The sequence below is a fragment of the Echinops telfairi genome, unplaced genomic scaffold (assembly GCF_000313985.2).
Source record: "Echinops telfairi isolate 266 unplaced genomic scaffold, ASM31398v2 ScPeMD7_3533;HRSCAF=4204_0, whole genome shotgun sequence".
NCBI lineage: Eukaryota > Metazoa > Chordata > Mammalia > Afrosoricida > Tenrecidae > Echinops > Echinops telfairi.
The window spans coordinates 60,971,444-60,996,114 of NW_022107431.1; the positions used below are offsets into that span (position 1 = coordinate 60,971,444).

Below are 24,671 nucleotides of genomic sequence, written 5' to 3' on the forward strand. Positions count from 1 at the left end.
TCTAACAAATATGTAGTCACATCTGGGAAGGGTAAATCAAATCAAAAAGACTCTGAGTCTGACTCGGTATTTAGTTCCCAGCAAACAGCCCTAGTGATGTAGTGGTTATGCAGGGTGGGGCTGCAATCGCAGGGTCATCAGTTTGAAACCACCAGCAACTCCCCCAAAGAAAGACTGGTTTTCTACCCCCCTCCTTAAAACAGTTTGTTGCTGTAATTAGGTGCCACTACGATTCCCATCCATAAACAATTAGGGTCTCTGAATCCCACAGGGAGTCGCTATGAGTCAGCACTGCCTCGATGGCAGTGAGTTGGGTGTTTTGGAACATGGGAAAAGGGAAGAACCTGTGTGGTCAAAGATGTTTTTAGGGGTGGTGGTCCCTTGCCCTACTTCCAGGAGTGTGATTATTCTGCAGAAATGCTCCCAAATGAATTAAGTGTGCAAGCACACTGGGCCTACTTCCCTCGCGATTGCTTTGTCCTGTTGCTGTTTCTCTGGCATGGGGAGAAGTTAGCATAAAAACAGGGGTGGCCACATAAGGAAAAGCCCCAGCAGAGGAGATAACCTAACAGATAGGAATCCCTCTTAGAAACCCTATCCAAGCTGTGCACAGTGGCAGTGTCATAGCCAATGAGTCGATCAGAGGCATGATTATTGCTAATAGAAACCCCAACCCAACTCACTGCCATCGAGCCCATTCTGACTCACAGTGACTGGACATCAGGTTTCCCGTACTGGAAATCTTTGCTGGAGTGAACCCACTCACTGCCAACCAGTAGTTCCTGACCCACTGCCGCCTGATAAGCCAGGGCAGAACTGCCCCTGAGTGTTCTGATGATGAGCCGCATGACTGTCCTGCAGTTCTTCGCTGGTTCTTTAGTGTGCCCTCCCTTTACTATTATGTTTTATTTGTTTTACTTCATTGATCATATTAGATTTGAGTATGTTCATTTGTACACTTAAGATTGTTTGGTACATGAAATTCAAGAGCGATAACCCATCAGAAACAGTAACAGGAGTAATGGGGTCCCTGAAGGTACAGGAAGAGTTGGGGGAGTTGGAGGAGGTGGGGGGAAATGGGGAACTGATAGCATTGAAGACTGTATAACCCCACTCGATGGAATCGAACAACGGAATTGTATCTGAATGGATCTATTGTATTGTATAAAATATGGACAAAAGAGAGAGACTATTGACTATAACTGCAGCCCATGGAGTGGCTGGAGGTTTCACACGGAAGACACTGATATGGCAGGCCAACCCGTAACCACTACACCACCACAGCGCCTCAGGAGCGGAGAGCCTCAACTTAGAATTGAGAAGCCACAAGTGGGTTTGAACTTGTGGTTAGCAGCCCACTATCACAATCCCATAACATAAGAAAAGGGGCTACTGGAGTGGCGGGGGCCACGGGATGACCCATCACAAGGATGGGTATATAGCCCCCCCACCTCCAAAGCAAGGGGTACAAATAACAGAAACGTTGGTAAAGGGAGACAGTGGACAATGTAAGGCATAAAACAGCAATAATAATATATAATTGATCAAGGATTCACAAGGGTGGAAGAGTAGGGGAGGGAGGATGGGGGCAAAGGAGGAGCTCATAGCAAGGGCTCATGTAGAAAGAAATATTGAGGGCAACATATGTACAAGTGTGTGTAATACAATTGAATGATGGCTTGTTATAAGATTTTTACGAGCCCCCCAATAAAATGATTAATAAAAAGAGATGGATAAAAAGGGGGCTGAGAAAATGAGAGAAAACAAATGGCTAAGGTAAAAGTTTTGTAGAAGGTGCAAACTCCTTAAAGATGAGAAAATTATAAAGCCAAAGATAATCATTTCTATGTATAGCACAACTCCACCAAACTAGAGTCTGATACAGAGGGGAAAGCATGCAGTGTTTCTTTAACAGAAAAAATTACTAAGAGCTTGGAGGTTGGCAAAATATAACGGCTGTATTTTAATCTAAAATCCATAAGTATTCTGCATTAGTCAAAAGTGTTTCCAAGCTATTTCCTAATAGCAAATATGCTACGTAAATATATTTTATGGGATGGTGGTTGTTTCTAATAATTGATGTACAGGTACAACTCGGTATCTAAGTGACTGAATTGAGAAAAACATCAATCAAGTATTTATTGAACACTAAGCACATGAATAAAAAATACTCTACTCTGTTATTTGCTTTTCATTGATTGTTAAGTTTTGCAGCTTAAGGAAAAAAGATGGGGAAGCAAAATAACCAATTAAGAAACAACTTAGGGTCCAAATTTTAATCTTCAACAAAGAAACACTTGTCCATAGGTTGTGACTATAAAACAACAACAATCAAAGGAACCACAGCTGTCCAGTCAACTCCAAATCAGAGTGACAGTGACCCTGTAAGAGAGAGTAGAACCCACAGAGATCCCAGGGCTATAAATCCTTACAGAATTATCAGACTGTCAGACCTTTCTCCCACAGTGGTTCCATCCACCACTGACTATTCATTTCCACTTGAGTGCTTTATTTCTGTGTCACCTCCCTCGCTGCCATAAGGTGGATGCAGACCATTAGGACAGGGTGGAACTGCCCCTCAATGAGTTTCTGAGACTAATTCTTTAAGGGAGTAGAAAGTCTCATCTTCCACTAGGACTCCACATTCTGCCAACGAAACTCACGGCCATCGAGTTATTCCTGGCTCATAACAACAGTGTAGAACCGCCCCTGTGGGTTGCTGAGACGACTGTATCTTTTTACAGACATAGAAAACCTTGCCTTTCTCTCTTGGAGCAGCTGATGGATTTGCTAGTTACAGAATAATGTGTAACTACTATGCCATCAGGGCTTTATCCTTAGAATGGATCTCCAAAAATCATTGGCCAGGTTGAAACTTGCTTAAACACACTATGCACATATAACCTAGAGAGCTTCATCATGCAAAATGAGACTGAACAAAAGAAGTATGCATCCAGTTCTGGAATATAATAATTCATCCTTAAAGCTCGCGTTGCAGAGCTCTGTACTGTTAGGAAAAAATCTGTGCAGAAATATGCTGAGATGTCTTCAAGTATTAAAATCACATTATTAATTAACATTAAAGATGAAGCTTATAAAAACTTGGGGGAAATATTTATACCACTTATTTTAAAAAATGAAACCATACTTTTTTTAATTTATCAAATTCTACTTATATTTCCTTTCTTACTGTTGTTGCTTTAAAGTAATATTAATTACCTTACATTAATATTAAATGCCTTACATTGTCCACTGTCTCCCTTTACCAATGTTTCTGTTATTTGTGCCCCTTGCTTTGGAGATGGGGGGGCTATATACCCATCCTTGTGATGGGTCCTCCCGTTGTTGATTCCATAAACAAATAATGGACTCAAGTAGCAAATAAGAGCTCAGTACAGGCAATGAGACTCCAGCACCTACATTTTAATTTGGTAACGAACTATTATTTGTGGTCTTTATTTGTTGTCAGGAGAGACAAGAAGTGCATCACGCTTGGCAAGGTCGTAGGGCATCAACAAGATGGACTGGCAGGGCGGCTGCATGCATGGGCGCAAACCTAAGAACACTAATGAGGGTGGCCCAGGGCCTGGCACTGTTTTGTTCTGTTGTACACAGGGTCACTATGAATCAGAACTGACTTGTAAGACCTCACAACAGCAACATTTTGCTTTATAAAGACTAAATTCCTTGAGAGTTTATCCTGCTGAATCAGAGCCATTTCTTTTCATTATTATGTTAAATTCTAATGATAGCTTCTTACAAAATCAGTACAATTACAATGCATTGTGGGAGTGGCCCAGTGTTGACAAGCCATCCACCTACTGAATGCCAAAGACAAACCCACTGAAGTGGCTGCCATCACCCATACCACCCCCCCACCCACCCCCCTACCACACAAGTATCCCTCCCAAAGTTGTGGGCTTTTAAAAAGCAGATGGTTCTCCCAGACTGAAGAAAAACAATTCTGTTTGGAAATAATGGAATCAACTAATATCTTATGAAAAATTTGTTTAAACCTAAATAGGAACATAATCCAAGAATCTTGCCATTTGGAACCATGCCTATAAAATAAGTGGCATCTAATAAAATAGAAAAACCAACACAAGATAAAGCAATTAAAACAATATATTTCTTTTTAAATTATCTTTTAAAGAATAAAGAGAAAACTAACCTGAATAGTTCATTTTTACAAAGCAGAATTAACTGTTCTTAGTTTATAAACTACATACAGGCCATAATAAAACATGTTTACATAAATAAATTTACATTGGGTTCTATTAAGAGGTATCCAATTTAAGTATTTTAGAAATGAAACCTAAGGTCAAATGCAAAAATGAGCTTTAAAAAGGATGGCTTCCTACTTTCAGAGATTGAACCTTAGTAATAAGAGTTATTGAACAATTCCTCACACTGGTAAATGGATTTCCCCCCTAAATTATATAAATTGACTCACCCAAAAGAAAATATGGACACTATTAATTGTCTAGTTTAATCATAATTAGATTAGTGTTTCTGGAGAGAAAAATCCAAAGTCATTGTAAACAGCTTCCTAAGGTCCACTGTAGTATCTTGGTCCAGGGTACAAAAGAGTCCCAGTATCAAAAATAATTTACAGAGGACATGTATTAAGTCTTAAAAGTGGCAAAGACACAGACACATCATGAGAGGGGATTAGCACAGGTCATGAAAACATCCCAGGAATCAGTCAGGATACTAGTTAAGTAAGGCATGGGACAAAGGACAACTGTCACAAACTCATGGTTGGTGGCAGTTCTATACATCACAGTTACAGGTGAGACTAAGGAATCAGGAACAGGACCATCCTTAAGACAAATAAATTATGCTACATAATCAAGCTTAGAAGATTGGTCCAGAGCAGTCAGGTCATGGGTGAAGGACAGGAGTCATAAATATTGTCCTAATTATGGTGAGCTCCATTAACAACACACCCAGGGGCAAGCCACTAAAAAAGACTGCCTCTCTCTGGGCTGGCAGGAGAGGTGGAGGTACCGTATATACTTGTGTATAAACTGAGTTGTGTGGTAAAATTAGGTGCCTCGGTGGATATTCAGATTGGCTTCTATTCGAGTATATATGGTCATTCCATTTTCAATGCACTCTGCCTGAGGGCAAGATTATCTTCATCCATGGTTAAAGGGCAGAAGGAATTCAATGAAGGCTTAATCCACGTGGGGACTCAAAATGGATTTGGGTTTCACTGTTACCCATCATCTTCTGCAAAGGCTGTGCTGAGAATTTAAATTCTAATATCATTAATCAGACTTCAATCCTCAACCTATACGGTAATATTTGTTTACTTATTTCCCAAATTCCATTTTGTTGATAAGAATATAATTTTTCAAAATAAGTGTCTCACGAATCAATATGCCATGTCCATTTTCTAAACATCATGATAAGAAGTCAGTAAACAAAGATAGCCTGAAGATTCCACAACCAAAAATAGCAAACTCACTGCCATGGAGACTCCAGAGCAAGGGTCCTCAAACTACGGCCTGCGGGCCACTTGCGGCCCACTGAGGACATTTATCTGGCTCGCCGGGTGTTTTTCGCCCTTTTGTTTTTTATTTCAAAATAAGATAGGTGCAGTGTGCATAGGAATTTGTTCACAGTTGTTTTTTTTTAAACTATAGTCCGGCCCTCCAATGGGTCTCAGGGACAGTGAACTGGCCCCCTGTTTTAAAAGTTTGAGGACCCCTGCTCCAGAGGGTTTCCAAGACTTGGATTATTTACAGGAGTAGAAAGACCAGTCTCTCTCCCAAGGAGCTGCAGCTGGTTTTGAACTGCTGACCATGCAGATCTCAGCCCAACATGCAACCACTACTCCACCAGAGCCATAGATATGTATCGGTTAATAAAAACAGAGTGTTGCTGAACAACCAACAAGTTTTCAACCTGAGCAACTTTCTTCCCTACATTTAGAGATACTTGCTCCTCTTTAAAGTTTTTGTGTCAATATATTTAACATTTCCTTAAGAGTGGGGGCGTGGGGGTGGGAGGGCACGCTAGCGTGACAATCTCTTCCTCACATAGAGCCAGATCCAATGACATCAAAGCATAAACTGGAAAAGCACAGGTGTTTACCTGATATTCATTGGGCCAAAAGGTGCTCACTGCTAGCTCAGCCCGAAGCCAGTCTCTCCCGGTGAAGCCAGTCACATTCCAAATGGGATTGGCAAGTGGCCCTTTATTCACTCGAACTAATATGTTCAAAGTGCCCGGATTCAGCCCTTTCTGGCTGTATAACAAGTAACTGAAATCGATGCAATGAGTGTCATTCTCCTTCATCGTAGGCAGCTGAAGTCTGGCTTTTTCTCCAGGGTCATGATTTGAAGAGTCCACTATCATGTAGGAACCTGAAATGACATAATATAACGTTAAATACACATTTAAGTTAAGTGGAAAATATAACAATCATAAAATAGCAAAATGATTACATTTAACGCAAAAGATCTCTCATGTGACTCGCTGACTACTTACTAAGCTACATTCTTCCATATGCACAACATGTATTCATGGTTCTACCGCAATCTATTTTTATCCCTCTTATATAAGTGAAGAAGTTGAGGTATAGAAAGGTTAGCGACAAAGGCACTGAATTATTAAATAGAAGTGATTTCAACACAAAACAAACAATACCTAATTGATATAGTTTATTTTTTAAAGATTTGTCATTTTCCTTATGCAAGCTGTGTGACCTATGCAATGTACTAGCCACGCTGAGCCTTGGTGTTCTCATTCTTTTGGAACGAGAATAAGGGCTAAATGAGGAGCTGAGACTGATGTGAGGACGAGAGCTGAGAATGTGGAGCACAGGAGATTCATCCAGGCCTCACCAGCACACTAAGCCAACTAAGCTCCAGTGCCCCGATTCTGTAATATACCCTCCACTCTTTCTAGGAATCCATGAAACTTGGCTTGGAACACTCCAATCTCCACCAGACCCTTCACTTAATGGATGCCTGTGGGTTATCCCACTTGGAGAGACATAGGATTACTCTTAGGACCAAAAGAGCCCACCTTCTGAATTCTCACAAAGTCTTTTGCATGTCAATCACAGGGCATGTCATGGCTAAATATAAAAACAGAACTTGAACTCCCACCTCCTAATTAGTCCAGGTCGGCTACAGAGTAGCAGTCAGTTATTCCCATCTTATTACGGGTTTCAACAGAGACACATCCCAGAAAAATGTAAAGATTCCCACTTATTATACTCAAGGTAAAACCCAAATGTTGTTGCAAAATATGTTTTTCTTCAATATAATTTTAACCAAAATGCACTGGATATAAGGTCACAGAATAAACATTTGGTACACTCTTGGTTAGTCTCTCCTTGGCAACTTGTGAAACTAATCAGATGTCCGTACTCTTATTAACCGAAAACACTCATTGGTGCCTAGCCAAACTAAGTCAGTTAACCCCCTACAACAGGTCCAAATCATGAGAAATCGAAGCCCTCCAACTCCAATAGCAACAAATGTCTAAATCTAATCAAATCCTATTCAGTGGTACCTTCTGGTTCAGAGTTTTGGTGGATAATTCATATGATAATGCTTTCACACAGTCCAGAGATTGAACATTTATCTTACAGTGGCAGTTACTACTATTATTGCTCATTTCATTTTTCCCCAATTCACCTTTCCTGTGAGCGGGAATTCCTTCACCCAATACTCACATATGATTTAATGAAACACATTGTTCCTGTACATGTTTTAGTATGTCTTTTAAAAAAACAACCAAATAAAACAAAACAGGATATCCTGGATCCCAACCCAATTTAGAGAAGCAGGATGTTTCTATTCTTGGAATATAGTGACATTTGGAAGTCCACAGCCTATTTGATGAAAAATTGTATCATATTCACTCTTCTGCCTTAGCAGAACAACGATTGCTTTTACCTGCACCCATGCCAAAGATCTTGACTACATTATGTACAGTTACTGGGCCTCAGACTCTTCAAACAGTGTCACCTGTTCCTCTAGGTTACAGAATTTTTTATTTTGGTTTGTTGCGTTTTGTTTTCAATGACCCACTAATGCATTTGAATGAGCTTTACAATTCTACATCAATTTTGGCTTTTGAATGTCCATTTAAAAATAGTGATTTCTAAATGACTTGCTGGCTTTCAAATAGTCATTTTCTTCCATTAAATATGCACTGCCTCACATTTTAATTATATAGGGTGATATTTACCATTAAAGCTACTTAGCAATTTTCAGTCAGTTTCACTTTAAAGCTACAATAATTTTCTTATTAAAAAATGGAGAGCAAAGTATATTAATTTGAAGCATTATCAATTGGGTCATTATAAAGACAAAGGTCATAAAATAAAAGCCTGGGCAAACTATTTCAACATTTCTTGGACATTTAATTCAAGTTAAATAATAAAGTAACTGCCAATAACATTCCTATAGAATGTTTCTGCCAAGTAGGCTTTTTTCTAGGCAATCTGATTATGGCTACATCTTCTAATACTGTACATTTATTACAGAGCTCTAGAACAAGAAAGAACAGGCACTAACACCAGAAGCCGTATAATGCTTCTGCAGACTGACTTGATAGAGTAGCAATTTACCCAGTAGGAATCCTGGACATGGTAGCTGCCTGTTTGACACCAGGCTCTACCTCTATCATCCTAAACACAGAAACACTATGCTATTCTTATCAAGTTCTAAAAAAAAAAATTACTTCTGCAGTCTTCTGGAATAACTGACTACCAGTTTTCTTAGGTATTTGTTTTAAGATTATTTGCTATTGTTCTAGCTCCAGCTAAATGATCACTCAGATTTCTAATAAAACTTAATACTAGTTAGTTGTGATTTATCTCTCTTCATTAAGAGATCATAAAATAATATCTGAGTTCACACAGATATCATATACCTTACATATATTCTTTAGTCTTAAGCAATGGAAAATGCAAAAATATAATTCGAGATTGGGAAAACATACACACACACACACACACACACACACACCTCTTTCTAGAGAGCAATGCGGCAATGAAAATAAATAAATAGATAGATAGATAGATAGATAGATAGATAGATAGATAGATAGATAAGTAGAAAGGACAAAAGAATATGTATCCTCTGCTCTGAAAATTCTAAATCAATGTCTGCATCCTAAATAAATGTGTACATGTGCAGAGTTATAGTAAAACAAGTGCTATTTTCATAATGCCACTTTTAAACAGAATAATGAAAATATGAGGAAAATCAAATGAATGATAATAAATACTTTAAAACTAAAGAGAGGTTTCATACCTTTTAATATAAATCCTACATGCAACCCACAGACTAACAGTATCTTGGCATTCAAAAATGCACAATACAAGTATCAGAAACTTCCCATTTCAATCTTTAAGTCATACTCCTAGGAATACAATATTAACATAGAAATTGGATTAGTCATAAAGTAAATAATAAATGGGCCTCCATATTACATGTTAAAACTCATCTATCTATTTATATGTGTATATATATAGCCTTTAGTTTTTTAGGTAATATTATTAATAAATTAGCTCGCATGAAAAATCCATTGAATGTACATTATAACTAAGAAAGAAAAAATAAACTTCTATGCTATTTAAATGAACCTTTAATGATCTTCTCTCCTCAGCTATTTTGTCACTTGACCTCAGATTTTCTGCTCACAAACCACCTCCTCTAACCAGAAAGATTTTCTCCACCCTCCATGCCAGTTTTCCTCTCCAGAACCAGCTCACACCTTAACAATCACCACCTCTACAATTCTTGTCTATCAATTTTCCTTCGCTGATCCTGCCCACCTTTCATTTCCTCTCCACTGCAGCCCCTCCATTACGAAATAGTTTCTACATGTCGGATTCTGGCTCTTAATTATAAACTCCTTTTGTACTACTTAGATGATTTATATGGGGATCTTTCACCTCTCTCCTAAGAGCAAGACATCCTCTTAGAAAGCTCCTGATTCAGCACCTGCCGTACATACTCGAGTAGTAACTGACCCAAATATAAGCCTACGCACCTATTTTTACCACAAAAAAATGGGAAAACTGATTGACTGAAGTATAAGCCTAGAGTGGGAAATGTGGCAGCTACTGGTAAATTTCAAAATAAAAATGGATACCAATAAAATTACATTAATTGAGGCATCAGTAGGTTCAATGTTTTTGAATGTTTATTTCAAAGAAAAACAGTAAACTAGATCTGTAAGTGGAAAAGAGGGTCAACGAAAGCAATATGGTATCAACAATAACTATTCACTCTGTGTTACTGCATGCGCCGCATCACTACATATGCTGCCTTACCGCATGTACACAACGCAGCTTGTACAGTTTGGGGCCTAACACAGGCTGATGATATTCCAGAATGTGACGACATGACTGCATAGAGCAGCCTGCTTTAGGGCTCATAATATACACGCTGCACGGGTAAGACTGTGGAGGCCACAGCCATGGAGAAGAGCCGGCGAAGAAGAGCGGCCGCATCGACATTCATCTGACAATGAACGTCCCCCAGTACCAGCACACAGAAGCGGGCAGGTTCTCGCCCAGCACAGCACGAACAACACATGCTGCCGGCGAGCAGGAGAAAGAAGAGCGGTGATATCAGCAGTCATGGACCACCCACAGAGGCTGCAGGAGCCCGCAGATGAGCAGGAGAGACCGGAGAACACCTACAGTGCACCGAAGACGAGGTAAGTATAGACCGAGAGGGGCTTTTTCAGCATTAAAAAAAAAGTGCTGAAAAACTCGGCTTATACACGAGTATATATGGTAATTGGAAGATAGAAGTCCCACAGAAAATGTACTAAGGAAACGGTAATACAAAGAGAACTTTGGGTGGTGAAAACAGGTAAGCTCTCCAGTACAAGCTGAAAGATTGGCAGTCGGCACTTCAGAGGACAGGCCTGGGGTCTGCTTCCTAAAGGGCGTCACCTTGAACATACCATGGAGCATTTCTGTGCACACATGGGGTCACCCTGGATCAGGTCTGACTTGAATATGGCAATAGAAAGGGAAGGCAGTTGCTAATGACCAGACCTCCTTGGAGAAGAAGTGGCTGTAACCCAGTAGATGATGAAGTCCACAATGTTATTCAGGCAAGCGCAGGTCCACAGGTCGCTGTTGGAGGCCTGCACTAGAACCAGCTTGATCTGTGTTTACCTTGGAAAAGCTCTGTGGTCATTGTGCTTCAAATCCCATGACAGGATTTAGTGTGGTCAATGCCATGATGCAATCTTCTGTGAAACATCCAAGCAGTTAATCTGGTCACTATCTTAATACAACTGTGGAAGGCTATTCATTCGGGGTGGGACCTGGTCTTAGCCTGGCAGTGTGCAGAAGCTAGCTCACTTCTGCTGCTGGATGTGAATCCTGCCTCTGCTGTCTGCCTCCTGTTAAATCGCCCGCTGATCCCCGGAGCCAGGAGCAGTACTGCGGACCTTGGATTCACTTAGCCAATCTCCGTTCTTTCGGTTCAGTATCCACCAGCCTATGGTCTTCCTGTTTCATCTCCATCTTCCCGCTTCATCAGACCCTGCAGCTATAGGAAGGGTCAGGTGAAGCCTCCAGGATAGGTCTTACCACAGAAGGAACCCGACAGGACTTACCCACTTCTACAATTGTGTGAGCCCTTTGTGCATGCACATCTCTTGCTACATACCCACATAGACAAGACTCCCTGGTTTTGCTTCTCAAAAGAACCCACCCTCGCACAGGCTGGGAAGAAGCATTGAGCAGGCCAGGGCTGGGGCTGTGAGCTGACTCAGGGATCGCATACCCGGGGCATGGCACATAAGTGCCTGAAGTTACCCAGCAACAAAACGGAAGCAGAGGACAACCAGACTTCATTTCATGCTGACACCTCCTTCCATTGCCCTCTCCTGACAAGCCTTAGCACTGAATGCTCAGTGAACATGATTACAGTGGAGCCATCCACTGTCACCATGCGGGAACGAAAGGATTAATTTGGAGCAGCAAAGCAAAACCTTGAGGACTAGCACAGCAGCTAACAAGGGTCTCGTATATGGCAGAAGTTTAATAGAGAGTTGTTAGTGGTTGGTGGACTCACTGACTAGCAATCCAGCTTCCATCTACTAGATGAGGGAAAAAAGAGAGGAAAAGATTCCCGGGAATATAACAATATATAACTGATGGGAAAGACTAACTCCTCTTAGATGCGGTAAGTCCCAGAAAACAAAAAAACAACAACAAAAGCAAAAACATTGAAATTGAAACGGGTTTATTAAACTTCTAGACAGAATAAGTTCATGGAAAGGTATATTGTCTAGAAATGGATATTTCATATTTTTGTCAATGCCACAATTGTGCACAAAAACTCTCTATTAAAGCAGCATTTCTCAAATATTTTAGTCTCAAGATGCCTTTGCAATCTCAATAATCAGTAAGACCTTCAGGACCTTTCTGACAGTTATATCTTATCAATAGTGATCATATCAGAAATTTGAATGTTTATTAAATATCACAGCCATAACCCCTTATGTTATCCCATAGAGCACAATTTAATTTTCCAAATTACAAAGCACAGTAAGAAAGGCGGTATTATTTTATACTTTTAAAAATCTGATTTAATAGAAGCTAACCAGATCCTCATTTTCACACCTTCATTCACTCGGTTATGATATTTGCTGTTAAGTCGATTCTGATTCAGACTCATGAGAAAATGAGAAGGGGATAAAGGTGGAGAGAGAGGGCAGAGTACTACCTTCATGTGATGATGAAAACAGTATTGACCTCACAGATTCCCGGCAAGGAGTCTTGGAGACACATGGTGGTCCCTGGGCTGCGTGTGAGAAGATCTATATTTTACCAGACGTAATTCCTTTTATCTTCATGCGCTAATGAGAACATTATTAGCACTTTTATTTATATTGAGTCTACTTCACTCATTCTATCTCTGCAGGGTATAGTGATGGACTCTATGAAATCAGTTGAAAAACAAAACTCTTCACTAGGGTGTTGGGTGCCTGGGGAATGATAATTGAAAATGCGGAATTTTCCTACACCACTATGAATATAAAGAAGTTTCTCCCATCCTAGCTTCCCAGCCTCAGAGAATCAGGTTGGTTAGTACGAAGAAAAAAGTAGAGAAGACAAAGTAATATTCTATTCTAATATGAAAGTGGTTTTGTGTACTCTCAAGACCCTTGTGAATAGCTATCAAAGCACCAACTCACTGTGCAAAAACAGTTCTTAGCACTGAATGCGATCTCAGTAGAAACAAAAAGCATGCCAGAAAGAGGTGGCATGGAAAAACTAAATGCACCCTACTGTATTGCAGTTTCATGCCCAGCTAGTTTAAGGAGCAACAATCAGGATCTGTGGGTAAAGACAGAGCTCTGACAACTGAAATCATGATTTGGATCCCAGACCATCTATGATCATTTTGGGAGTGGATGAGGCTGCTGAAGACAGTCTGATTCCCTTGTTTTCATAATCACTTTCTCATTCTGATGGCATTCTTCAAGCCAGGGGATTAAACGTCAACATAATATACTCATTGACTGAAACAAAGAATCAGTGAGCTTTTCCCCATTGGCTTTTTTCCCTCTTGCAATCCACTAGCCATTCTTTTTGTACAATTTCAAACGACCTCAACCCTGCATTTTTCTTGACTTGTTTTACCAAGCAATGATTTCTCAGTAGGAAACTAAAATAGGTTCCAATAAAGGTTTGTTAGTCCCATAATTGCAGTCCTACAATAGACTTTCATAAGGAATCAAATTATTTATTTTTTGAGTAGAAAATGCCATTCATCTTTTTTCATCACATGCAGGGCCATCTGATGGCCTCATGTTGCCATGAGAATAAAATAAAATCCTGGTCCTCTGCTCAGACATATCAATTTCAATATGACCTAGCCCTTGCCTTCCACTCACAGTCATTTCCTACTCCTGCTCTTACTCGGCATGCTCCAGATATTGTGGGTTTCATTTATCTATTAAGAAGACAAGTTTATGCCTGTGTCAAGGGACTCTGGTGTTGCACAGTTAAGTGCTCAGCTGCTAACCAAACATCAGGAGTTCAAACACAACACCTGCTCTGTGGGAGAAAAACATGGCAGTCTGCTTCCATTAAAACTACAACCTAGGAATCTCTACAGGGCAGTGTTCCCTGGTCTTAAATCCTAAGAGGCAGTTCTACTTGGTAGCTATGAGCCAGAATGACAACCAGGCAACACATCCACGCCTGCTTCAGTATTCTCCCTGCTTGCACTGCTTGCTTGCTCTTCCGGTGGCTTATTTTTCATTGTCTAGGTCTCAGCTCAAATGCCACCTACTTGTGAAACAAAACCGGGTTAGAAAACTAGTTTTCTCCAAATATTCTAATATCATTACTCTTTTGTATTCTCTTCAAAGTGTTTATAACTTCCTAAAGTTATCTTATTTGGTTACGTTATAGAAAAACTCGGGGCAGAGTTAGGATTTCACCTATCTGTTTGTAAAAAAGCAAAGACCAAGATCTGGAACGCAATAAAAACCCACCTGCTAGCATAGTATTGATCATAGTTCATAGTAACCCTAAAGGACTGGGTGGAATTGATCCGTAGGGTTAACTAGGCAGTGTATCTGTATGGAAGCAGATAGCCCCATCCTTCTCACGTGGTGGGTTTGGAGCACCCAACCTGAGGACCGAAGGCCAATGCTTAACCAAGCCCCGGGGCTACCAGAGCTCCGTGGAATGTGACAGGTGCTTTATAATACTTTTTTTAGATTGATGAATAAATAATAAAGTGTTTCAAACTTGATGGAAACATAATCCTATACTACTCCTATTGAGGGGAAAAGAAAGAATGGGACTAATATACAATCAAACCAAAATTTTGCCACTGAAGCTTTTCACATCCGGTTTCCTTTCTGTTCCCTGCCTCGTTTCAAGGCGCTTCACTGGGTCAACAAATCTCTAAACACAACCAATCCCAGTTTTTCCACCTATTTTAAGTTGCTTATTTTCTGCTTAAGACAAACACACAGAGGTATATTCAAAACAGAAATAGAAAAAATTCTATTTTGGTAACAAAAAGAGATTTACATGAACATGCATGGATTCTTTTATTCTTTTTGTTGCATGAAACCTTACTGCACGCAAGTAGTGAAATCATAAAACTAATGATATTAGAGGTATTTCTTTGTCTCCTTCAGCTTCTGGTAACTAATAGCAATGCTTGGCATTAAGGAGGGTGTAGGGGAATCTCCTCATATGCATGTAAAACTGGATGAAGAGTAAGAAAGCTCAGAGCAGAATTGATGCGTTTGAATTATGGTGCTGGCAAGGACCACTGAACGTATCATGCATTTCCTGAAAAACAAAAACTCTGCCTTGAGGGTGGAGAGACTTCATCTGCAATACTTTGGCACATGTTATTAAGAGATCAGTCACAGGCGAAGGGCATCGTGATCAGTAAAATAGACAGAGGGTCAGCGACCCTTGATGAGATGGACTGACAAAGTGGCTGCAACAATGTGCCCACCCATTACCATTGTGAGGCTAGAGTTAGAGTGGAGAGTGTTTAATTTTGCTGTACATAGGCACCAACCCGATGGCACCACCCACCACCAGCAAGTACCTCATTGGGTCTCACTGCACCGGTGTTCCCTTTTTCTAAGAGGCCACTCAGAAGGAACCAGGTTTAGGACCCATCCTAATTTCACATGACCTCATACCAGGAAACAACCTCACATGCCCACGTACAGCCAGGTTTAGGTTTCAGAGACCAGGATGCTAGATGAAGTATGCTCTTCTGAGAAAATGGTGGGGGACCACATCAAATCACAAAATATAAGTGATTACATCATGCAAAGTTTCATTTGGACTTATCTACCAGTCACTGAGAACTATGGCCCAGCAAAGTGAACATAAAACCTCAACCATCAGAGCCAGCATACTCTTTCCTTGCACCTCAGCATTCGTTATGATCAGACGGATGTCCTTAATGTATCAAAGAGTGCAATAGTAGATTGTTTACGGTTGTTGATGTGAGTTACCAGAAAATGAGATCGTTAATGTGAGGAGAGTGTGTATTTTGAAAGAGGGCCCATTGGCTGGTACAAGGTTTAAGATTTTATTATATCTTTGAAGAGGAATGGGGGTTTCCTCAGGATGGTAATAATTCAATCTACAACCACATCCTATATTATTCTGTTTTCTAGAATGAGGTTCACATTATAAAATGTCAAGCTAGCGAATGTAAATTTGTACCCAAACTGGCAAAATATAAAATAACAAATTGTATCTTCAAATAGCTTTAGTCTTCCTACAAATGTTACTTCCATTGCCTTGGCAAAATATAAAACTCCTTCATTTACAATCTTCCAGGATAAAATATATCTTAATCCCTGAACAACAGCTCTATATTCATATTAGGTAACCAACTTATATTTGAAAATTAAAAAAATGTTTGTACTTCAGAGAACAGTTTCACAACCTTCAGAAGCAACAAACCCTAAAAAAGGAGGTTTGAATTAAAATCAGTGCATTTCTCCTTTGAGGAAGACTAGTTTCCTCAGAAACCTTATTGCTACATGGCAAGATTCAGGAACTGGGCCAAACATTCTTCTGTAGTTTTATCTTCTTGCCCCGCAACGTATAAGAAAGCAAAGCAGGAATCATCTTCGCTCTCACTTTAACCATCAAAACTTCGGTTCTAATGGTGTGACCTAGAAAACCTGTCCAAAGCAGTCATTAAGCTGTGAATACATCTGCCTCCTTTATCAAAGAAGCTGATTTTATGATGTGTTGTACTACTCTTGCAAAGACCCTCCAGGACTCCAAGGTCCCCTACTTCCCACACATGCATTCAATTCAATCAGCTGGACAACTAATTTAACCTCTGTCTCTGGCTCCTCATCTTGAACTGTGCTCCCCCAGCCACCTCAGGGCTGCTGTGCAGAAGAAATGAGATCAGCATTATGGGACACACTGCCTAGAAGGGTAGACAGGTTCTCAATATTTTTCCGTTGGATATAGTCATCGCTTTCTTTCGTCAAGCGTAGAGAACATAAAACTAGAGAATTTATGAAGAGAACATTTCAGAGGTAATGAACAGCATTACAACAGTAAAAACCAGCGATGTACCATCTCCTAGGTGAGTCAACATAACAACTCACCCCCCACCCCCAGCCCCCGCCCCGTCTTTCCTAATCACTCTTCCTTTCACAACTGGTCCTTGGGTCTCTCCTGCCCTTTCCTCTCGAACCCACCTTCTCGGGTCTTCTCCTTCTTTGAAATCCGATGTGAATTCTAAACTCAACTCTACAACTCCGGCCCTCAGAAGCACACATACACATATCGACACATGCACATGGACAAAACCTTCACCAGAAGTTTTAAAGGATTCGTAGATCCACATTTAAAACCCCTGTTCTGACATTTGCTCTTATTCCTGAAACACTGGTGCTCCCCGGGACTGTCTGTCCTGCATCGCTCTGAGGTTATGTTTTCAAAAGCAGTCACTAAAATTAAAACACCCTTGAAAGAGAACAATCAAGAGTTCTATTACCCCAGAAGGAATATAGTCTTTGCCCAGGGTTCAATTTTGTAATCAGCACTTGGATATTGAAAGGAACCAAGATCAGAAAGAACAATGAAGAGTAAGACAGTGTAGTTCGGCCTGCAGTCCCCAGAAACTACCTAACACTAGACAGCAAGCTCAAGTTTCCAGCCTCTGATTAGGTGACACTTCAACTCTCTTAATAATGGATGGCAAGAATTGAACGTCCGCTGAGGATGACCAAACAATATGCATTTTCATATCAATGAGTTATCCCCAAAGTCACACTGTTGTACCCAGTGGTTGCATTATGTCTGGAGGTAACTAAAATGATTTTAATATACTAGTAGACCATAAAAACTTTTACTCTGACAAAAAATAATAAATGACAACTCCTCATGAATAAACAAATTGAAAGTAAGTCAATTAGAGGAGAGCTCAGATGGACAGAGTGTCTCAACTGAATCCTCAGGTTGAAGAGAAATCCTCAGCTGAATCCTCAGGTTCAAGGGTAATCTGTCACAGGAGTAGTTCAACTGGTAATAAAGGAAGTTGCACCTTTTATTAAACCTGAATGACAATTAAGGTTTCAGATTACAACAGAAGATGTTATAAAAGATTCCAAAGGAAGAAATAGCATATGCTGAAATGAAAACATATGCCTGTATATGAAATAGATAAGAATCTACGCTCTATAGCCAATCTGGAGCGGAATTAGCAGAATGTCCCTTCTACTTTCTACCTGTCCCAGCCTTCCATTCCTATTTGCTACCATCTTCCTGATGAAAATCTGAGTACCAGAAAAGATAAGTATTATCTGATATAATAAGCGGAATGTTTCAGAGGATTACTGTGAAGTTTACAGAAATGAAAAATCTCAAATAAAAAACACATTTTATTTAGTTAGTTTTACAAACCAACAATCTGCCTTATTTTTTAAAAATCATTTTATTGGGAGATCATACAACTCTTATCACAATCCATCCATCCATTGTGTCAAGCACATTTGTACATATCTTGGCATCATCATTCTCAAAACATTTGCTTCCAACTTGAGCCCTTGGTATCAGCTCCTCATTTTTCCCTCCCTCCCCGCTCCCTCCCCATGAGCCCTTGATAAATTATTATTATTTTGTCATTTTGAATGACAGTGCCCAAAAAAGCCTACAACAAGCAAAGGAAACCCCCCCCCCAAAAAAAAGGGATAACACAGTGATAGGGAAATAAAGAAAATAATCTAATTAGAAGGAAAAAAAGGAAAGAAAGAAGAACTTATATTTTAAAATATATGGTCCGCAAAGACAGACGTGAGAACAAATTGAGAATAGAAACTAGGGTTTAAAAGTGTCATAAAATTTCCAAATATTGAGGAAGAGGGGTGAGGACCTCAGGTCCCAAGAGTAAAAAAAGCAACACAAAACAGTACCATCATTTCAGATGTTGAGGTTGTCACTTTTTGTCAAAAAGTTATTAATCATATATGTCAACATTATAATAAGAAACAAACATGAAAAGAACAGGTCATTATATAGTGACGAAGGAGCCTTTATAGGTGCCCTGGTGGCATAGTGCATTCTGTATGTGGCTACTCACTGAAAGGCCAACAGCTCAATACCAGCTGCCCTTCAGGAGTAGATGTGGCTTTCTACTGCCACAGAGAATAATGGCTCATAGGTCTATTCTGTCCTGTAGGGTCCCTATGAGTCGGACTAAACTGGATGGCAGTGAGTTTAGTTTAGTTTTAGTAATAGGCTTTACACTCCAAATAAAAGTTAGTCTTAGAAACCTACAGGGGCAGTCTCCTGTAGGGTCACTGTGAGTCGGAATTGGTGGAAGTTCCTTTTTGTTTGCTTGTTTGGAGTTTGTTTGTTTGCAGTGGTGACTAGGAGTTCCCTAGAGTGAATTGGGGAAACATTCACTATGCAAAGATAGGAGCTTTTGGTCAATGTTGATGGGAATATTCATTGGCTAAGGACAATGGTTTTACAACCAGACGATTACAGATATTACCATCACTACAAGGGAAAAATAAAAGAAAAGAAAGAGCAAACGAGTCAGCAAAATGTACTTAATGTAATTTTACAAATATAACAACAGCCAAAAAGAAAAAGAGCTGCAGGTGTTGACACTACATAACCAACCTCACAGCCGTGGAGTCAATGCCGCCTCACAGCGAGTCTACAGGGCAGAGTAGAACAACCCCTGTGAATTCCCAAGACTTCAACAGTTTACAGGAATAGAAAGCCAGCACCATCTTTCACCCAACAAGCAGTGGGTGGTTTCCTCCTGAGGACATCTGGGATGGAGGGGCAGCAGGTAAGCACACCACCACCAGGGCTCCTGTTGATACTACATACCCTATTTCCCCCCAAATAAGGCAGTGTCTTATATTAATTTTTGCTCCCGAAGATGCGCTAGGTCTTATTTTTAGGGGGTATCTTATTTTTCCATGAAGAAGAATACAGTACACATTTTTTGTTTATTGTTTTAGTAAAAGAGACCTTGCACTTTCTGTCTGCTCCGGCTGCACTGCGGCCAACAGTGAGCTGTGTGGTGGCGCCCGCTGCTATGGTCCAGAGTTACCTTAGCTTTGGGGGGGCCTTACTTTCAGGGAGGTCTTATTTTCGGGGGAATGCCTTATATTTCAGCGAGAGGCAAAACTGTAAGTAGGTCTTATTTTGGGGGGATGTCTTGCTTTTGGGGAAACCGGTAGATCCAACTAAACACTCAATGGGAGATAGCAGAGTCGCATGCTGGACCCATAAACACTCAATGGGATTTGTTTTCTTGGTTCAAAGGTTTAGGGTCATGGTTTTGTAGTTCTATCAAGTCAATTGGCCTAACATTCAGAGCAGGAGCGAAGAATCTTTTTTTTTCTGCCAGGGGCCACTTGGGAATTTATAACATCATTTGCTGGCCGTACCCGGCAAACATTTACTTAACTCACCCTTACGGTTATGGCTGCAGAAGTCCTGGCGGTGTAATTGGGCCGTACTGGGGCTGCAGTCTGCGTGGTCAGTAGCTTGATGGAAGCTACCAGCAGCTCTGAGGGAAAAGGACGGCTTTCGACTTCCATAAACAGTAACCATTTCAGAAACCCACCGCGGTGGCTAAGCGTCAGCACTGACTCAAGGGCAGTGAGTTCCATGATGACGAGCAAGCCCTGGTGGTGTAGCACCAGTTGCACTGCACTCTGAAAGGTCTGCAGTTCAAAACCACAGAGGCTCCAAGGGAGAAAAATAGGCCTTTCTATTCTCGTAAAAAAGTTAGTCTCAGAAATGAACAGGGGCAGTTCTAGCCTGTCCTACAGGATGGGTATGAACCTGCAGCCACTCGATGGTAGCAGTGAGGTTTTTGAGAATGTGATGGCCGGAACTGCTTCTCTTCAGTGATGTCTGTGATGTGAGCTGGTATTGATGATTATAAAGCCTGTGGGCGGGTGTTTCTCACCTTTGATTTAGAATACCCTACATTCACGATGAGTTGGAATCATCTCCATGCCAGCAAGTTTATTTGTGTTTGTTTTATTTCCAGCTAGTGAGGAGCCCTTGTGGCTGTGGTTACCAATTGGGCTGTGAGATAGTTAAGGTTTATTGTGCCAACCTGGCTGACAAACACATAAGGGATTTATTGAAGAGCAGAGAGATAAAAGGCTCAGTGAGTCTCGCCTTTCTAGTTCTCTTGTCTCTTGCTCTCTGATGGTCGGACCAGTGTGCAGCTGCCTTAGCTAGTTCTCTGCCTCAGCTGGCAAGGCTCATTTCCTGGGAGACATCCCTGAGGGGAAGCCACGTGGATTTACCCTGATGCAGCCCTGGGTGCTGGCATAGCCGCCCATAGACCCCTTCCAGCGCTGAGATGCTTACACCGCCACTGGATTCAGCAGCGACTTTCTACCCACTGGCCTGTGATCCTCCTGCATTTGGCGTCATTGTGTGTGATTTGCGAGTTTGAGGAGGACTTCATAGATTGGTGTCAGACATATGGGCTTGGACTGGACAGGGTTGGGATGCTTTCTTAATGTACACTTACCTTTTATAAAAAAAACCCCTCTCTCTTGTATACATATGAGTTTCTGTGGATTTGTTTCTTTAGTCTACCCAGACTAACACAGGCTGCTAGCCCCAAAATTGGCATGTTGCTACTCTGCAAAGGCAGGGCTTTCAGCTGCCGTGAAGAGTTAGTCTTCCCTTGGAAACCCACGGGGGAGTTCAACTCTTCCCATTAGCTTCACTATAAGTCAGCAACAACTTAATTGGCCTCGGTTCACTTGGAACAACAGAGGAACAAGACCTAGAATCAGAAAAAGAATTGTACTACAGATTTCATTCCCATTACCAAGGACTAGTTGCGTTACTAGAGACCAGAAAGAATGAATGGTGACCAGTTACCATGACTGAGTTTTTAAAATAAAGGATCCAACAGGTGAATCTGATCAAAAGGGGGGAAAGTATGAAGCAAAATTTGAAATTAATTTTGAACCAATAATTACTGGGTCCACTGAGACTCTGGAAATCTACAAACCCATGCTCAGGAAGAATCTTAAAGCTTGAAACAAAACTAGCCCCTAAAGCCATTGGTAAACTAAGCAAAATTTAGCCTGATTAATTAAAAAAAAAATTTTTTTTGCTTTGACCAGCAGCAAAGTCTAACAAAGAATTATCTGTACAAGTGTACACTGACAATAGCTAGGGGGGTCAGCCCAAATTAATGGCAATGAGACAATAAGAGTATAGACGGTAGGGATGAAAACACACGATGGAAAGGATGTGGAAAAAGGTGTTGAACTATTGGTTCATGGAGGGAATTGTGAATGGGTTTTTGTTTGCTTATTTATATTGCCACGAAGAATAAGCACATTGTATATTTTTGGAAGACTGCATAAGAAAGCATCACATGTATAGAGTATAGAGTATATTAGGCTTGACCTTTTGATATGGGTACTCTGGTGGTACTATCTTGTAAGCATTGGACCTCTCATTGCAAGGTCTGTGGTTCAAACCCTCCAGTTATTCTACAGGAGAAATATCTGCTCCCATAGAGATATTTAGTTTCAAAAACCCTATGTCAACTATATGTCGGAAACAACACAGTGGATTTGGATTTATTCTCTATTTGGGGTTTGGTTTTGTGTGTGTATCAGTGTTGATAGTCAAATAAAATGTACATAAGTACCACCACCACCCCCCAAAAAAGGGCACAGATATTTGGAAGCAATCTTGAGGGATTGATAGAGGGAATAATCATTACCCATCAGTAATTTAAGGCATTTCTAGAGAAACCAGTGATTCCCAATTTTCAATTACCTCATATCTATGTGAAAGTTGAACAATGAGTAAGGAAGAACATTGAAAGTGTGATGGATTGCCTAACAGGCAGCATGCTCCTTAAAGGCAAGGATAAGACCGTGTCTCATGTACTTTGAACATGTTGACAGGAGAGACCAGTCCCTGGAAAAGGACATCATGTTTGGTAAAGTAGAGGCAGCAAAAAAGAGGAAGGCTGGTGAAAAGATGGATTGACACAGTGGTTACAACAATGGGCTCAACCATTGTGAGGATGGTGCAGGACCAGAGAGTATGTCCTTCTGTTGAACATAGGGTCACTAGGATAGGAACCAACTCAAAGCACCTAGCAAAATTGTGTAAGACATAACTAAATCATATCGCTGTTCCGTGAGCACAGATATTCTACTTCCAGTGCTGCCAAAACCACTTCTTACTAATATGTAAATAACTAAAATATTACCAAGCATACCTGGTTGACTGTGAAATGCCATATTGGCCAATATTAAAAAAAAGAACAAGAAGCAAATACTTTCTGATTATTGGTATACAGTTGTTTTACAATCACTTAGAACCTCACCAGAAGAGCTGCATGATACATGTGACCTCCAGTTCAACAGTGCTCTTCTGGCCCTGAGAGCAACGAAGGATTGTACTTCAGTGTATTAATAAACCTAACTGAAGACTCAATGCGGAACATAAACATGGAGAAATTGTAGAGGTTTAGTTCCCACGGTAACTTTTTTAAGCTTCCCTCGGGGAAGTACTATTAAAGCTAAAATAGAAATAATTTCAGCCAAAGCAAGTAACAGTGGAACTTTGACGGACAATGAAGCACAGGTGTTTCTGTGTTATGCTTTTTGAAGGGGGAGGGTACCTGGACTATGAGGAGGCTACAGAAAGTTTGTGGGAAAATCCCACTATCTTTTCATTCTATTCGTCTATGAATTTTTTGAAGCCCTTCACATGAATAATAGGTATTTCCAGCTCCTCTCTCCAATTTTCAATAATTTTTGACTTTCACATCTTTCAGACTACCACGGAGATTTACTTGCAGAAATCCATTAATATTCATAATCTAAATGGTATAATGTATCTCAAGCACACAGAAGAGAATGAAATTTCTCTACCTTGAGAATAACCAGAAGCAAAGATACCAGGGGGCTCCTAAAGGTTAGAGAAAAATGCAATTGAAAGATAATGGAATTTTTCCACAAACTTTTAGAAATCCCCTTGTATGATTCCAAAGTTTTCTTCTCTAAATATAGTATTAACATGGATCACTCTAGTAGCTCTGTATATGACCAAACATATAAGAACACACACATGCGCCCACACTAAGGAGATTCAGAAGTTTGTGGGGAAATTCATTATCTTATAATTCCATTTTTCCAAGAGTATTTATGAAGTTCACTGTGAGTTTATACATAGACATATATGTAGACAGAAATTGAGGGTGGGGGTGGTTTAGTAGTAGAGGCTTGGACTGGCTACTAACCACAAGACTGGTAGATCAAACTCACCAACAGCTCTATGGGAGAACGCTAAGGCTGCCTCCTCCCATGACGATGAAACTTCAAAGAAGTCAAAGAAACTCTCTATAGGGCTGCCCTGAGTCAGAATCAACTAAATACTAATGTATTATAAGAGAACAAGGCTCAATTCCTGTCAGTGGAAGATTGTGTATTTCTATGAAACTGGACATATTTAAATAGCTCTTTCAGAGTAAGATGAATTCCCAAAACAATCAATGAAAACTCTATGGGTAACAATGACTTGATCTGCAACTTATTGTGGGGATAGAATTATGAGTTGAGGGTGAACTTAACTAATAACAACCGCTTGCGCGCACACACACACACAGATTTCATTGAAATAG

At 40.4% G+C, this 24,671-nt stretch overlaps 1 protein-coding gene and 1 pseudogene across 11 annotated transcripts in view; one reads left to right on the plus strand and one right to left on the minus strand.

Moving 5' to 3' along the window:
• Nucleotides 1–24,671, minus strand: part of PTPRK (protein tyrosine phosphatase receptor type K) — a 640,850-nt gene that overhangs the window by 386,629 nt on the left and 229,550 nt on the right. For all 11 annotated transcript variants that reach the window (XM_045294289.1, XM_004702060.4, XM_045294293.1 and 8 more), the window contains exon 3: nt 6,103–6,374. In XM_045294289.1, coding sequence (XP_045150224.1) covers nt 6,103–6,374 — 272 coding nt within the window. The remainder of the gene's footprint in view (nt 1–6,102; nt 6,375–24,671) is intronic.
• Nucleotides 602–763, plus strand: LOC115871043 (annotated as a pseudogene).